General features: G+C 39.0%; 1 protein-coding gene across 1 annotated transcript; it reads left to right on the top strand.

The window, feature by feature from the left end:
- The first annotated feature begins 1,211 nt into the window (after positions 1–1,211).
- On the top strand, positions 1,212–12,483 carry LOC127619856 (uncharacterized). The gene is made up of 7 exons (XM_052092906.1): positions 1,212–1,306; positions 1,392–1,430; positions 1,527–1,600; positions 1,710–1,799; positions 11,902–12,107; positions 12,198–12,297; positions 12,381–12,483. The coding sequence occupies exons 1-7, from the start codon at positions 1,232–1,234 to the stop codon at positions 12,481–12,483; spliced, it is 687 nt and encodes a 228-aa protein (XP_051948866.1). The 5' UTR covers positions 1,212–1,231.
- Positions 12,484–16,815: the final 4,332 nt, after the last annotated feature.

The following is a 16,815-nucleotide window of genomic DNA, read 5'->3' on the forward strand; positions in this document are numbered from 1 at the left end:
TATTGTAATTTTAGGGTAATGGTACAGTTGAATCAGCAGCCAGAAATTTGGTGTCTGTGCTGATAAGCAGTATGGCCACAAACTGCCCAACACGGCCGTCACAGACAGAGCTCACTGTCCCTAGAAATGTGCCTGTAACAGTGCAGCAAGAAATGACAAGGTTCGTTATTCACATACAGTACTGTAGATATGCTTGTATTCAATTTTCAAATCATGACAATTTTTTTTTAAGTCTTGTTACGTGTTAAATGCAATTTGGTAACGTCCAGTTGGTTTAATTACTTGGATGTCTACTGTATATTCAAAATGGCCATTATGATTCACCTTGAGACATAATCTTGGATTTCTAGGCCAATTGCCTTGTAAAAAAATATGCTAATTAGAATATTAGCTTGATTGTTATATTTACTGTATATATAATAAACTAATATAAAGCTATAATTTAATCCACAGATCTTTTCCAGGATATTTCACCAAGCAACTGGGAAAGACAAGCAAAACAACTGCTCTCAATTTTTATCTTCTTCCCAAAAATACACCCCACACACCATTGCCAAATGAGGAGCTTGAACTCCTCCAGGCAGGTATGGGAAGACAAACAGTGTCTCTTCCAGAAGATGGTGACCACACAGAGGTACATATCCCATTCCAGCTTTTTAACTTAAATGAAAGATAGTTATTGTAAAATATACTTAAGTCTTGTCACTGTCAAGGATTTTTCTGTGGGTATCTTTATTTTAATTTTACTTTCTCGTTAACCAAGATTTCAAAGCACCTGGCTAACACATTTACAAAAATGGAGGATCTTTGTGGGGGATGGCTCTTGCATAAGGCAACAGGTCTGTAAGTCTATGATTGTTTTGTTGAATTGTCATATTTACTGTTAATCAAATGCCAATCTTCTATTTATTTTTGGTGCATGTAAACCCTTATGGTGTATTAATTACTTGCTGCAAGCATTAGAGATGACAGATGGACAAAATGTATTTTTTTGTTCTTCAACAAAACAAATCATTTTAAGGCATTTTTCTCTCTCTCTTTCTCTAAATAAAGGTGGCAGTGGTCGACGAAAGCTGACTGTCATTCCACCAGAAGCAGAGGGGTATTCTGTCAAAGCTCTGCGAGCTGCGTCAGCAGGGGGCAAAGCCACTTTTTACATCGTACCACTCCAGGAGACTCAGAGCATTTTTCAAAAATGCCAAAAACAAAATGCTACCAGTGTAATGAGACGATGCCTTTGTATATGCTTGCAGTACACATTAAGACATGCAAGGTAAAACTCACCTCTGATGAGTCTGGTGAAGAGGTGAGAGCAAGTTTGTTTGTCTAATGCAAATGAAAATAAAATATTATGAATAATTTACTTCAAATACTGTTTTGTAAATCTGAAGTCCTCTGATGAGTTATGGGTTGTGGAGAACAAGTGCAAGGTAAGGCCATAACTAAAATCACTTTAATTGCCTTTTGCACCAGTAATCTTTGTTTCAGTTGCTTGTAACATGGAGCGACTTTCTTTCAAATTTCAGGTGGTTTGTCCAATTTGCACCAAAGAATTCCCAGACGATGAGATCACATTCCATGCTAGCCTTTGTGGAGAGAGGTAATCTGCTTTGTTCAGCTCTCTGTATAATACATGGTTTTTTTTTTTCAGGTTAAAGTCTATGTAAACATATACAGGTGTTTGAAACTGCATTTGTTTTCATGTACAGCTTTGAATCTATAGTGACTTCTGAAGCAAATAGCAGTGGCCCAAGTACCCATGCTCAAACTCCAGTATGTAAATCAATACAAAAATCAAGGTATGTTTTATTTAGATGCCTTTCGTGTGAGTTTATATCAAATACAGAAATATTTATTTACACAATCCATGTTTTCATGTTTTTTAGCCATCTTATCTAGACATCACATACTATCAAATTATTTAACACAGCACATGGTGCAGTAATTCATAATCACATATAATTTAATTATTTTCCAAACACTGTTCTGCACACTGCTGGATGGAACTATGGGTAACACTTTATAATAATGTTCAGTTGTAAGTCATGTATAAGTGGTTAGTTAATGATAAACTAATCATTTACAAAACATTCATAAATGACTAGCAAGTGATATACTAACATTTTATGTATGTTTTGTAAATTCAGTTACAAGTCATTTACAAGTGATTAGTAAATGATTAATGACTAATTATTTACGAAACATGACTATGCGTTCATAAGTGATTAATAAGTGATGTTCATTATTGTATGTATGTTTTGCAGATTCAGTTATAAGTCATTTACATTTGATTAGTTAATGATTAACTAATCATGTACAAAACATGACTGCGTTTCATAAATGTTTAAAAAATTGTTACTTTTTTTTGTATGTTTTGCTCACATCAGGTGCACAGTAGTTAAAGACTCCATGTGTTTCAGAGAAGACAGCTGGCTACACCCTCACCAGTCAGCACTTACACTGCAGTACACACTACACTACAGAAGACAGCTGTCTATTAGTGATCGACCGATGTATCGGTTTACCGATATTTTTCCCGATATTTAAGCATTTTCCCATAATCGGGTATCGGTTTTGTAATATCGGATTCGCCGATAAACGGCGCCATCTTGTGGCCGTTTTGAGAATTCCGCCATTGCAGCCCGCGTCTGAGGAGATCAGTCAACAACAACTCTGTGCACAGGTAAAGAATATGTTCTACTTGCTTTGCTTTAATTATTCAACTTTATTTAACATAACAGACATGCAGAAATGAGATTTGAGACATAAATGCCTGATATAGTTTATTTATGCAGCTTGGTTCTAAAAAATTGAGACGAACTCATGGAGTAATAGCGTAATCCGTCATGTCCTGCCCCAATAAAGACGTAACTTTACATGAATTAAATAAAACAGACATGAATGAGTGCATGTTGAAAATAAAAGCGCTGAATTTAATTCTCTATCTGTTGTATTTGCTCACTATTAGTCTCGGGGAAAAAAGTTCGTTCATATTGCTGAGCACGCACTGGGTTGATGATCAGGAATGCTCAAGGACGGCCACTGAATGAAACTTTTGACAAGATTATCTTGTTTAAACACCCTAGATTATATTATCATTTACTACATAGCAATTATTTCACTAATACACATCTAAATATACCGCTTTGTGGAAATTAATTATTTATTATCTGCACGCGCGATCGCGGTTGAGTAGCCTAAGTAGTTCTGTGTAAATGCATCGTCAGAAAGCATTTCATGATCTAGACCGACAAAAATATTATTAATAATAACATACTAGTTGGAAAATGCAATGATGTATGCTGTTTTGTTTGTTACTTTCCTGACAATGTTATATTCCAGCTAATATTATTCAGTGAATTAATAGATTACCCAGTGAATTATTCCTCACTCTTTAAACGGCACATAAACCTTCTAAAACTGTTTAAAATGAATTACATTTCTGCAAATATGATTTGACTCCCCTGTCAATTATTAAATTGAAACTTCTTTATTACAAATTTATAAAAAAATTCAGGTAATTTAGATTTTGTTCCCCCAATATGTTAGAATAATTTTTGTGCTTTATTTTTTACCTCAAAGCTTTTATTTTTAAACAAAGACACTTAGTAACAATGACAATCCACTTTATTTTTTGGATTCAGACCCCTCTATTTATTTGTGTATAAATATAAAGGTTTTTTTTTTGTATGCAAGGAGGGAGTGATTGTTATAAATAAAATGGTTTGTTCAGTTCATTTGTGTTGTAATAATTGTGTCAAAAACAGAAGTATAACCGTAAATAAATATCGGTTCTGCATATCGGTTATCGGGCACATAAACATGCAAATAAATCGGTTATAAAAAATCAATATCGGTCGATCACTACTGTCTATACACTCATCAGTCAGCACTTACACTGCAGTACACACTACACTACACTACAGAAGACAGCTGTCTACACCCTCATCAGTCAGCACTTACACTGCAGTACACACTACACTACACACTACACTACAGAAGACAGCTGTCTACACCCTCATCAGTCAGCACTTACACTGCAGTACACACTACACTACACACTACACTACAGAAGACAGCTGTCTACACCCTCATCAGTCAGCACTTACACTGCAGTACACACTACACTACACACTACACTACAGAAGACAGCTGTCTACACCCTCATCAGTCAGCACTTACACTGCAGTACACACTACACTACACACTACACTACAGAAGACAGCTGTCTATACACTCATCAGTCAGCACTTACACTGCAGTACACACTACACTACACTACACTACACACTACACTACAGAAGACAGCTGTCTATACACGCATCAGTCAGCACTTACACTGCAGTACACACTACACTACACTACACTACACACTACACTACAAAAGACAGCTGTCTATACACTCATCAGTCAGCACTTACACTGCAGTACACACTACACTACACACTACACTACAGAAGACAGCTGTCTATACACTCATCAGTCAGCACTTACACTGCAGTACACACTACACTACACACTACACTACAGAAGACAGCTGTCTATACACTCATCAGTCAGCACTTACACTGCAGTACACACTACACTACACTACACACTACACTACAGAAGACAGCTGTCTATACACTCATCAGTCAGCACTTACACTGCAGTACACACTACACTACACTACACAATACACTACAGAAGACAGCTGTCTATACACTCATCAGTCAGCACTTACACTGCAGTACACACTACACTACACTACAATACACACTACACTACAGAAGACAGCTGTCTATACACTCATCAGTCAGCACTTACACTGCAGTACACACTACACTACAGAAGACAGCTGTCTACACCCTCATCAGTCAGCACTTACACTGCAGTACACACTACACTACACTACACACTACACTACAGAAGACAGCTGTCTATACACTCATCAGTCAGCACTTACACTGCAGTACACACTACACTACAGAAGACAGCTGTCTACACCCTCATCAGTCAGCACTTACACTGCAGTACACACTAAACTACACACTACACTACAGAAGACAACTGTCTACACCCTCATCAGTCAGCACTTACACTGCAGTACACACTACACTACACACTACACTACAGAAGACAGCTGTCTACACCCTCATCAGTCAGCACTTACACTGCAGTACACACTACACTACACACTACACTACAGAAGACAGCTGTCTACACCCTCATCAGTCAGCACTTACACTGCAGTACACACTACACTACACACTACACTACAGAAGACAGCTGTCTATACACTCATCAGTCAGCACTTACACTGCAGTACACACTACACTACACACTACACTACACTACACACTACACTACAGAAGACAGCTGTCTATACACTCATCAGTCAGCACTTACACTGCAGTACACACTACACTACAGAAGACAGCTGTCTACACCCTCATCAGTCAGCACTTACACTGCAGTACACACTAAACTACACACTACACTACAGAAGACAACTGTCTACACCCTCATCAGTCAGCACTTACACTGCAGTACACACTACACTACACACTACACTACAGAAGACAGCTGTCTACACCCTCATCAGTCAGCACTTACACTGCAGTACACACTACGCTACACACTACACTACAGAAGACAGCTGTCTACACCCTCATCAGTCAGCACTTACACTGCAGTACACACTACACTACACACTACACTACAGAAGACAGCTGTCTACACCCTCATCAGTCAGCACTTACACTGCAGTACACACTACACTACACACTACACTACAGAAGACAGCTGTCTATACACTCATCAGTCAGCACTTACACTGCAGTACACACTACACTACACACTACACTACACTACACACTACACTACAGAAGACAGCTGTCTATACACTCATCAGTCAGCACTTACACTGCAGTACACACTACACTACAGAAGACAGCTGTCTACACCCTCATCAGTCAGCACTTACACTGCAGTACACACTAAACTACACACTACACTACAGAAGACAACTGTCTACACCCTCATCAGTCAGCACTTACACTGCAGTACACACTACACTACACACTACACTACAGAAGACAGCTGTCTACACCCTCATCAGTCAGCACTTACACTGCAGTACACACTACACTACACACTACACTACAGAAGACAGCTGTCTACACCCTCATCAGTCAGCACTTACACTGCAGTACACACTACACTACACTACAATACACACTACACTACAGAAGACAGCTGTCTATACACTCATCAGTCAGCACTTACACTGCAGTACACACTACACTACACTACAATACACACTACACTACAGAAGACAGCTGTCTACACCCTCATCAGTCAGCACTTACACTGCAGTACACACTACACTACACACTACACTACAGAAGACAACTGTCTACACCCTCATCAGTCAGCACTTACACTGCAGTACACACTACACTACACACTACACTACAGAAGACAGCTGTCTATACACTCATCAGTCAGCTCTTACACTGCAGTACACACTACACTACACTACACTACACACTACACTACAGAAGACAGCTGTCTATACACTCATCAGTCAGCACTTACACTGCAGTACACACTACACTACACTACACTACACAATACACTACAGAAGACAGCTGTCTATACACTCATCAGTCAGCACTTACACTGCAGTACACACTACACTACACTACAATACACACTACACTACAGAAGACAGCTGTCTATACACTCATCAGTCAGCACTTACACTGCAGTACACACTACACTACAGAAGACAGCTGTCTACACCCTCATCAGTCAGCACTTACACTGCAGTACACACTACACTACACACTACACTACAGAAGACAGCTGTCTACACCCTCATCAGTCAGCACTTACACTGCAGTACACACTACACTACACACTACACTACAGAAGACAGCTGTCTACACCCTCATCAGTCAGCACTTACACTACACTACACACTACACTACACTACACACTACGCTACAGAAGACAGCTGTCTATACACTCATCAGTCAGCACTTACACTGCAGTACACACTACACTACACACTACACTACAGAAGACAGCTGTCTACACCCTCATCAGTCAGCACTTACACTACACTACACACTACACTACACTACACAATACACTACAGAAGACAGCTGTCTACACCCTCATCAGTCAGCACTTACACTGCAGTACACACTACACTACACTACACACTACACTACAGAAGACAGCTGTCTATACACTCATCAGTCAGCACTTACACTGCAGTACACACTACACTACAGAAGACAGCTGTCTACACCCTCATCAGTCAGCACTTACACTGCAGTACACACTACACTACACACTACACTACAGAAGACAGCTGTCTACACCCTCATCAGTCAGCACTTACACTGCAGTACACACTACACTACACACTACACTACAGAAGACAGCTGTCTACACCCTCATCAGTCAGCACTTACACTACACTACACACTACACTACACTACACACTACGCTACAGAAGACAGCTGTCTATACACTCATCAGTCAGCACTTACTCTGCAGTACACACTACACTACACACTACACTACAGAAGACAACTGTCTACACCCTCATCAGTCAGCACTTACACTGCAGTACACACTACACTACACACTACACTACAGAAGACAGCTGTCTATACACTCATCAGTCAGCTCTTACACTGCAGTACACACTACACTACACTACACTACAATACACACTACACTACAGAAGACAGCTGTCTATACACTCATCAGTCAGCACTTACACTGCAGTACACACTACACTACACTACAATACACACTACACTACAGAAGACAGCTGTCTATACACTCATCAGTCAGCTCTTACACTGCAGTACACACTACACTACACTACACTACACTACACACTACACTACAGAAGACAGCTGTCTATACACTCATCAGTCAGCTCTTACACTGCAGTACACACTACACTACACTACACTACACACTACACTACAGAAGACAGCTGTCTATACACTCATCAGTCAGCACTTACACTGCAGTACACACTACACTACACTACACTACACAATACACTACAGAAGACAGCTGTCTATACACTCATCAGTCAGCACTTACACTGCAGTACAAACTACACTACACTACAATACACACTACACTACAGAAGACAGCTGTCTATACACTCATCAGTCAGCACTTACACTGCAGTACACACTACACTACAGAAGACAGCTGTCTACACCCTCATCAGTCAGCACTTACACTGCAGTACACACTACACTACACTACACACTACACTACAGAAGACAGCTGTCTATACACTCATCAGTCAGCACTTACACTGCAGTACACACTACACTACAGAAGACAGCTGTCTACACCCTCATCAGTCAGCACTTACACTGCAGTACACACTACACTACACACTACACTACAGAAGACAACTGTCTACACCCTCATCAGTCAGCACTTACACTGCAGTACACACTACACTACACACTACACTACAGAAGACAGCTGTCTACACCCTCATCAGTCAGCACTTACACTGCAGTACACACTACACTACACACTACACTACAGAAGACAGCTGTCTACACCCTCATCAGTCAGCACTTACACTGCAGTACACACTACACTACACACTACACTACAGAAGACAGCTGTCTACACCCTCATCAGTCAGCACTTACACTGCAGTACACACTACACTACACACTACACTACAGAAGACAGCTGTCTACACCCTCATCAGTCAGCACTTACACTACACTACACACTACACTACACTACACACTACGCTACAGAAGACAGCTGTCTATACACTCATCAGTCAGCACTTACTCTGCAGTACACACTACACTACACACTACACTACAGAAGACAACGGTCTACACCCTCATCAGTCAGCACTTACACTGCAGTACACACTACACTACACACTACACTACAGAAGACAGCTGTCTACACCCTCATCAGTCAGCACTTACACTGCAGTACACACTACACTACACACTACACTACAGAAGACAACTGTCTACACCCTCATCAGTCAGCACTTACACTGCAGTACACACTACACTACACACTACACTACAGAAGACAGCTGTCTACACCCTCATCAGTCAGCACTTACACTGCAGTACACACTACACTACACACTACACTACAGAAGACAACTGTCTACACCCTCATCAGTCAGCACTTACACTGCAGTACACACTACACTACACACTACACTACAGAAGACAGCTGTCTACACCCTCATCAGTCAGCACTTACACTGCAGTACACACTACACTACACACTACACTACAGAAGACAGCTGTCTACACCCTCATCAGTCAGCACTTACACTGCAGTACACACTACACTACACACTACACTACAGAAGACAGCTGTCTACACCCTCATCAGTCAGCACTTACACTGCAGTACACACTACACTACACTACACACTACACTACAGAAGACAGCTGTCTATACACTCATCAGTCAGCACTTACACTGCAGTACACACTACACTACAGAAGACAGCTGTCTACACCCTCATCAGTCAGCACTTACACTGCAGTACACACTACACTACACACTACACTACAGAAGACAACTGTCTACACCCTCATCAGTCAGCACTTACACTGCAGTACACACTACACTACACACTACACTACAGAAGACAGCTGTCTACACCCTCATCAGTCAGCACTTACACTGCAGTACACACTACACTACACACTACACTACAGAAGACAGCTGTCTACACCCTCATCAGTCAGCACTTACACTGCAGTACACACTACACTACACACTACACTACAGAAGACAGCTGTCTACACCCTCATCAGTCAGCACTTACACTGCAGTACACACTACACTACACACTACACTACAGAAGACAGCTGTCTACACCCTCATCAGTCAGCACTTACACTACACTACACACTACACTACACTACACACTACGCTACAGAAGACAGCTGTCTATACACTCATCAGTCAGCACTTACTCTGCAGTACACACTACACTACACACTACACTACAGAAGACAACGGTCTACACCCTCATCAGTCAGCACTTACACTGCAGTACACACTACACTACACACTACACTACAGAAGACAGCTGTCTACACCCTCATCAGTCAGCACTTACACTGCAGTACACACTACACTACACACTACACTACAGAAGACAACTGTCTACACCCTCATCAGTCAGCACTTACACTGCAGTACACACTACACTACACACTACACTACAGAAGACAGCTGTCTACACCCTCATCAGTCAGCACTTACACTGCAGTACACACTACACTACACACTACACTACAGAAGACAACTGTCTACACCCTCATCAGTCAGCACTTACACTGCAGTACACACTACACTACACACTACACTACAGAAGACAGCTGTCTACACCCTCATCAGTCAGCACTTACACTGCAGTACACACTACACTACACTACAGAAGACAGCTGTCTACACCCTCATCAGTCAGCACTTACACTGCAGTACACACTACACTACACACTACACTACAGAAGACAGCTGTCTATACACTCATCAGTCAGCACTTACACTACACTACACTACAGAAGACAACTGTCTACACCCTCATCAGTCAGCACTTACACTGCAGTACACACTACACTACACACTACACTACAGAAGACAGCTGTCTACACCCTCATCAGTCAGCACTTACACTGCAGTACACACTACACTACACACTACACTACAGAAGACAACTGTCTACACCCTCATCAGTCAGCACTTACACTGCAGTACACACTACACTACACACTACACTACAGAAGACAACTGTCTACACCCTCATCAGTCAGCACTTACACTACACTACACACTACACTACACACTACACTACACACTACACTACAGAAGACAGCTGTCTACACCCTCATCAGTCAGCACTTACACTGCACTACACACTACAGTGTTCAACACCTGTTATAGATGTGTAAACGCATGAATAAATAATTTACTACACTTTCTGCATCCCCTAATATAAAGTGTAAACTATTCATCACTTGTAAATGTGTTACACATCATTCGTAGAACGATTCATTGATCTTATGCCTTATTGATTCTTGAAGTGGTAATCTACGAATGATGTGTAACACATTTACAAGTGATGAATAGTTTACTCTTTAGATTAGGGGATGCAGAAAGTCTTGTAAATGATTTATTCATGAGTTTACACATCATTGTGTTGAACACTGTTACTTACCTGTTACAAATGATCTGTACGTGTATTCAAGGCATTTACAACACTTTCTGCACCCTCTAATTGCTACATACATAAAAAATAAAATAAAAATGATTAAACATTTATGAAACGCATAGTCATGTTTTGTACATGATTAGTTCATCATTAACTAATCAAATGTAAATTTTGCGTTAGATCAGACTGAGAAAGGTATAGCACTTACATTTTGTTGTCCTACTGTTAGTTTAACTGCTTCTATTGTTCTCATTTGTAAGTTGCTTTGGATAAAAGCGTCTGCTAAATGAATAAATGTAAATGTAAATGACTTACAACTGAATATACAAAACATACATACAATAATGAACATCACTTATTAATCACTTATGAACGCTAGTCATGTTTCGTAAATAATTAGTCATTAATCATTTACTAATCACTTGTAAATGACTTGTAACTGAATTTACAAAACATACATAAAATGTTAGTATATCACTTGCTAGTCATTTATGAAGGTTTTGTAAATGAATAGATCATCATTAACTAACCACTTATACATGACTTACAACTGAACATTATTATAAAGTGTTACCGAACTATGAAATGGCAATAATGTATACACATTGTTTTTGATAATTTGGGACTATTTTATATGTTCTCTGTCCTCTAAGTACGGAAGATATATTGGACTTCCTTGAACATCAAGTTGACGCAACACAAGAATTTAAGTTGTGTGTGGACAGAGAAGACCTTCCAGACAGGGGCATTCTGCAGTGGAAAAGAAAGAAAGCTGCATCTCCTGCCAGTACTCTGAAGGTGGTGTATATAGGAGAGGCAGGTATTGATACAGGAGCCCTTAGGAAAGAGTTTTTAACTGGTAAGTTGGTCATTTAATTGTTGTGTTCTAATATGAAACAAAACCAAACCAATCAATCAGCTAAAAATGGGTATTGCTGTTTTGTCTAAGATATGGTTTCAGGTATTGAAAACAGATTCTTTGAAGGAGCTGGAAACCAGGGTAAAAATCCCAAGTACTCCTTGACAGACCTTGATAACGAGAACTTCAGGTTTGTACATACTTTTTTTCACATTACTGCATGTACTGGATGTAAGGATTTTATAACTGAGATGTTTTCTACCTTGCACACAGAACTATTGGTGAAATAATGGCAGTCAGCCTGGCACAAGGTGGCCCACCTCCTGCTTTTTTGAGAGGGTGGTGCTACAGCTTCCTCTGCACAGGAGAGACTTAAATTCTCTGTCTAAGGAAGATGTGGCCGATCTAGAATCCTGTCAACTCATCAGCAGGGTGAGCACTCCGTTTGAGAGTTTTCAGATATAAATTAGAGAAAGATTATTTATTATATAAGACATTTATTTTATTCGCTGCTTTATTTAAAAAATACTTATTTTCTTTTTTCTCAGGTTGAAGATTCTGCAGATGCTCAGTGTCTGATGTTGAACACTGATGAAATTGTAAGCTGTGGATACACGAGCCAGATCAACCTAGACAGCAAAGAAAGCATAATTCGGTAAGAGTTTTAAATGAATATTCCATTTAAAAATATTTTTCATTTAAAATTGTAAACATTTCAAATCATGTTTTTTTTTCTCCAAAGAGCAATTGTCCTACATTCAACTACAAGATTAATTCCAATGCTGCAGCAAATTCGAAAGGGCTTGGAACTGTATGGCCTGGTGGACCAGAAGGCTACAAACCCTGAAGCTTGCCGCTCCCTGTTTGTTCCTGGGAACATTATCAAAGTATCAATTTTAACTGCCACTTAATCCTTTCTTACATTTGCCTAGTAATATATTGGAATTTCCATTTTGTATAACCTTTACAAGCCTGTATTTCAACCAAATATGCATTCACTATTTCTTTATAGCCTGATGCTGATTTCATAATGACGTGCGTCCAGCCCAATTTCAGTGAAAAGGGGACTTCTAAGGAGAGAACTGAGAGGAAGATCATCAACTTTCTGCAAGATTTCTTGCAGGAGGTTGAAATTTCAGGTACTATATACGTTATAGTATGCATACACAATTACACATGACAATTTGAATGTACTGAGCACATTCTTGAATAATTTATTTTACCTGTAAATTTGAATAGCTTCTCATGTTATTTGAAATATACATCAATCACAGACGGGGAGACAGAGAGTGCAGCTGGTGACGCAGAGCCTGTTGCAGTGCCACACGTGCTCCAGTGGATGACAGGGCAGTCCCACATCCCTACACTCCCTAATGAAAAGAGACATTTCAAAATAACATGCAACTTTGACCACAACTGCAGGGAACGACTAGGAGATCACTCAGTTTGCTACCCAATTGTGAGTGCATGCACTCAGACTGTGACTTTTCCAGTACATCATCTTAGCACTTACACTGACTTTAGAAGAATCATGAGTGAAGCAGTAAAATATGGTGGTGGATTCCACAGAGTTTAACACAACGAGATCTACTCAAATCAAAGCAATAACTAAGCAATCATTGTTTACTGATTTTGATTAGAATATTGTACATACAGAGGTGGCAAAAGTAAAAAGTACTCTTCTGGGTGCTGCTGAGTTTACAAGTTTTGGGACGTTTCTAATTCAGACAAAAGACTAGTAAAAATAGTTCATAAAAAAAATCAGTGATCTATGAAATCAATACAAATTTTAAACCAATTATTGTGGTAAATATGTAGAAGTAAACTACCATTACCTGTTAATTTGGGTTTTATTTTGGGACTTCCCAAAATGAGTGAACTCAGCACTTTTACTTTTGCCACCTCTAATTGTATAACATCTTTAGCATTTCTTTTTTTAGAGCTAGAACTCATAACAGTTGTTGCTACTGTTAGTCATACATCCCAAAGGGTGCCACTCCTTAAGTGCATTTTTTTTGCTGGTTCATTAATAAAAATAATGGGATGTTTTTGCCAAGTGCAATATTGTAACCAGCTAAGAAGTTCAGGTTTAAATGTCATTGTTGGTTGGATACTAGTTGCAAGTATCGTGTGTACAAGTCACGACCATGTGACTGAGAATGTCCCATAGGATCAAGAGTTCTTTGAAGTTCTTCCAGGGCTTCATCATCCAGTGGGCACACAATTTCGGAAACCACAACTGTGCCGTTGGTGTCTCCTTGCAGCATTGCACTGTCCCATTCAATGCCTGGATCTTGAAGTTCCTACAAAGCCAGAAAACAATTCAAATAAATTAAGACTTTGAACCTTAAAACGTTTTTCTGATGTTTTCTGTCTATTTAAAATAATTTAATATTTTTGGAAAAAAAATTACAAAAAAGGTGCAAATGTTCATTGAAAACATTAAATTTAGAAATAAAAACTGCTGGTAATTGAACAGATGGCTGTTGCCAAGGATTTTATATATTTCTCAGTGTATTTAAAGGCATTTGTAGATAAACTATATTTAACCGCAGCATTTACACAAAAATTAGTCTTTTTTAGGCAGATATGCTCTAAAGTCCAATTGATATTTTTGTCATGGAACAAGACATATCTGTCTGCCAAATTTTTGCAACTTAACTTTTTTTATATATATACATTTTGTGAACTGTCCTTATTATATTTGTGTACCTCAAGACTCTCCCCTTCGTCTAGATCTTGTTGATGTCCCATATACCACAGCTGTTCAGGACTGAGACCTCCCTCTGTCCGTAGAGGATGATTATTCCATCCTCCAGTGAAGGTATCAAGGTCTGCTCGGAGTCGAGGGACAAAGATGTAGTGGACACCAAAGAGAGAAACCTCATCAGAGATATCAAGCAGACCGTCTTCCTCCAAAGAGTGAAGAACTTCATGGTACTTGCTAGTGACCGCAACCCAGACATCCCGCCAAAGTCGCTCTATTCTAGAATGACATTTTAATTGGTTGACTTGGATTTATAAAGCAATTTGTACTTTACTTATACAATTAAAAAGCAAGCAGTATTTATGCAGTCAAAAATATCAAGACTGAAAATACAACTTACCTCTGATTGTGGACACTCTTTCCCGAGATAAAGCTGGCTCTTCCTGTTCCCCGTGTGGCGAACATAAAGTGTGCGATGTCCACGTTCTCAACACCCTGATCCCCCCTTACTCTAAGATAAAAAACAAATTTAAATGACATTCAGCAAGGTTTACTTTTACTTTAGAATATTAAGTTATAATTTCTGGTATACAATTAGTTAATACAAAAATCTGAAATATAAAAAACTGCCACTTCTCCAGATGTATGTTTTGTCATGGTAAAAATACCTTGATGGTAAGCCATGAAGCTGGGTTGATCTCAGGAAGAATGAGAATGCAGTTGCTGCTTTGTTATTTGTTGCAGCATCCAAGTACAAGATCTAATAAAACCACATGAAAAATGTTAATCTTCTTGCAGCTATAAAGTTACATCCTAATAGCTGGCCTTGAGCTTTTAGTTTTGTTTAGTGAACATTCTATGGGTTTTGGTACCTAAATTATTATGTGGTCATATATTTAAAAAAATAACTTGGTTACCTTGCATCTTAGAATACTACATATATTGCACATGTACTGTTGCAACTTACTCTTGCATGTCTATCAATTTTGGTTGAAGTATTCAAACAGACTCACTCATTCTGTACATATGTTGATTAGAAATACATATTCTATAAATCAAGCTTCATTTTAATGTTAGCCTTGGTAAGAAAGGAAAGCAGAAGAAAAGGACTACTACCTAGAATGCAAATTTGAGAAAAATAGTGCTTCAACATGAAATTCTATAACTTTTTCTGTACTTTCTGCAAGAAATATGTAAGGTTAATGTTTAAGCATTGTGGTTTCTGAGCACTCAGAATACTGGCAGTTGATGATAAAATTATGATCAACCATCATTACACTCTAGCTGAAGATAAAATATACACTAATTGTTCGAATCTACAATAATAATGAATGTTATGTCTTAAGCTGATTACAATTGGATGCTTTTTTCAAGTCGAATGTTATATACCCCATAATCACAATTTGTGTCAGGAGGCTTTAATCTGTACACCCTCTGTCCTTAGACCCTCAATTTGAAAAGGAATTAGTAACAATTTATGTTAAGGGTACATCAACTATCATGGCTTCATGCAAAAACAAAATGTATTTGATGTACTTCAACTTTGAGGAATATGAAAAAATTAACAGTATCTCATGCACGCCTTAATACAAGAACAATATTATGCAACAAATAGGTATTTCAATCATGATGTTGGCGTTATTAATGATGTTCATCTGTTATTCTGATGTTATTTATCAGTGTTAGAGATGGACTGTTCATGACTTTCTTGAATAGCCACAATCATGATGTAATAAAAAAGTAATGCTAAGTTAATCATGATTACAACACTTGGAATTCATCAATGTGCACACTGTGACTGGTCAGTTTTTTTTTGGCTGTCCTTAACAGCAGACCTACCTATGAAGAAGACATGATCATTAATAACTCAGAAATTAAGCCATGCATGAGATACTGTTCATTATTGTACATTACTGTTAGTTTATTACCCCTGATATGATTGTAAAGCGCTTTGGGTGTACAGTAGTACATATGAGAGCGCTATATAAATGCCTCATTCAT

This window comes from Xyrauchen texanus, chromosome 1, assembly GCF_025860055.1.
Source record: "Xyrauchen texanus isolate HMW12.3.18 chromosome 1, RBS_HiC_50CHRs, whole genome shotgun sequence".
NCBI classification, from domain to species: Eukaryota; Metazoa; Chordata; class Actinopteri; order Cypriniformes; family Catostomidae; genus Xyrauchen; species Xyrauchen texanus.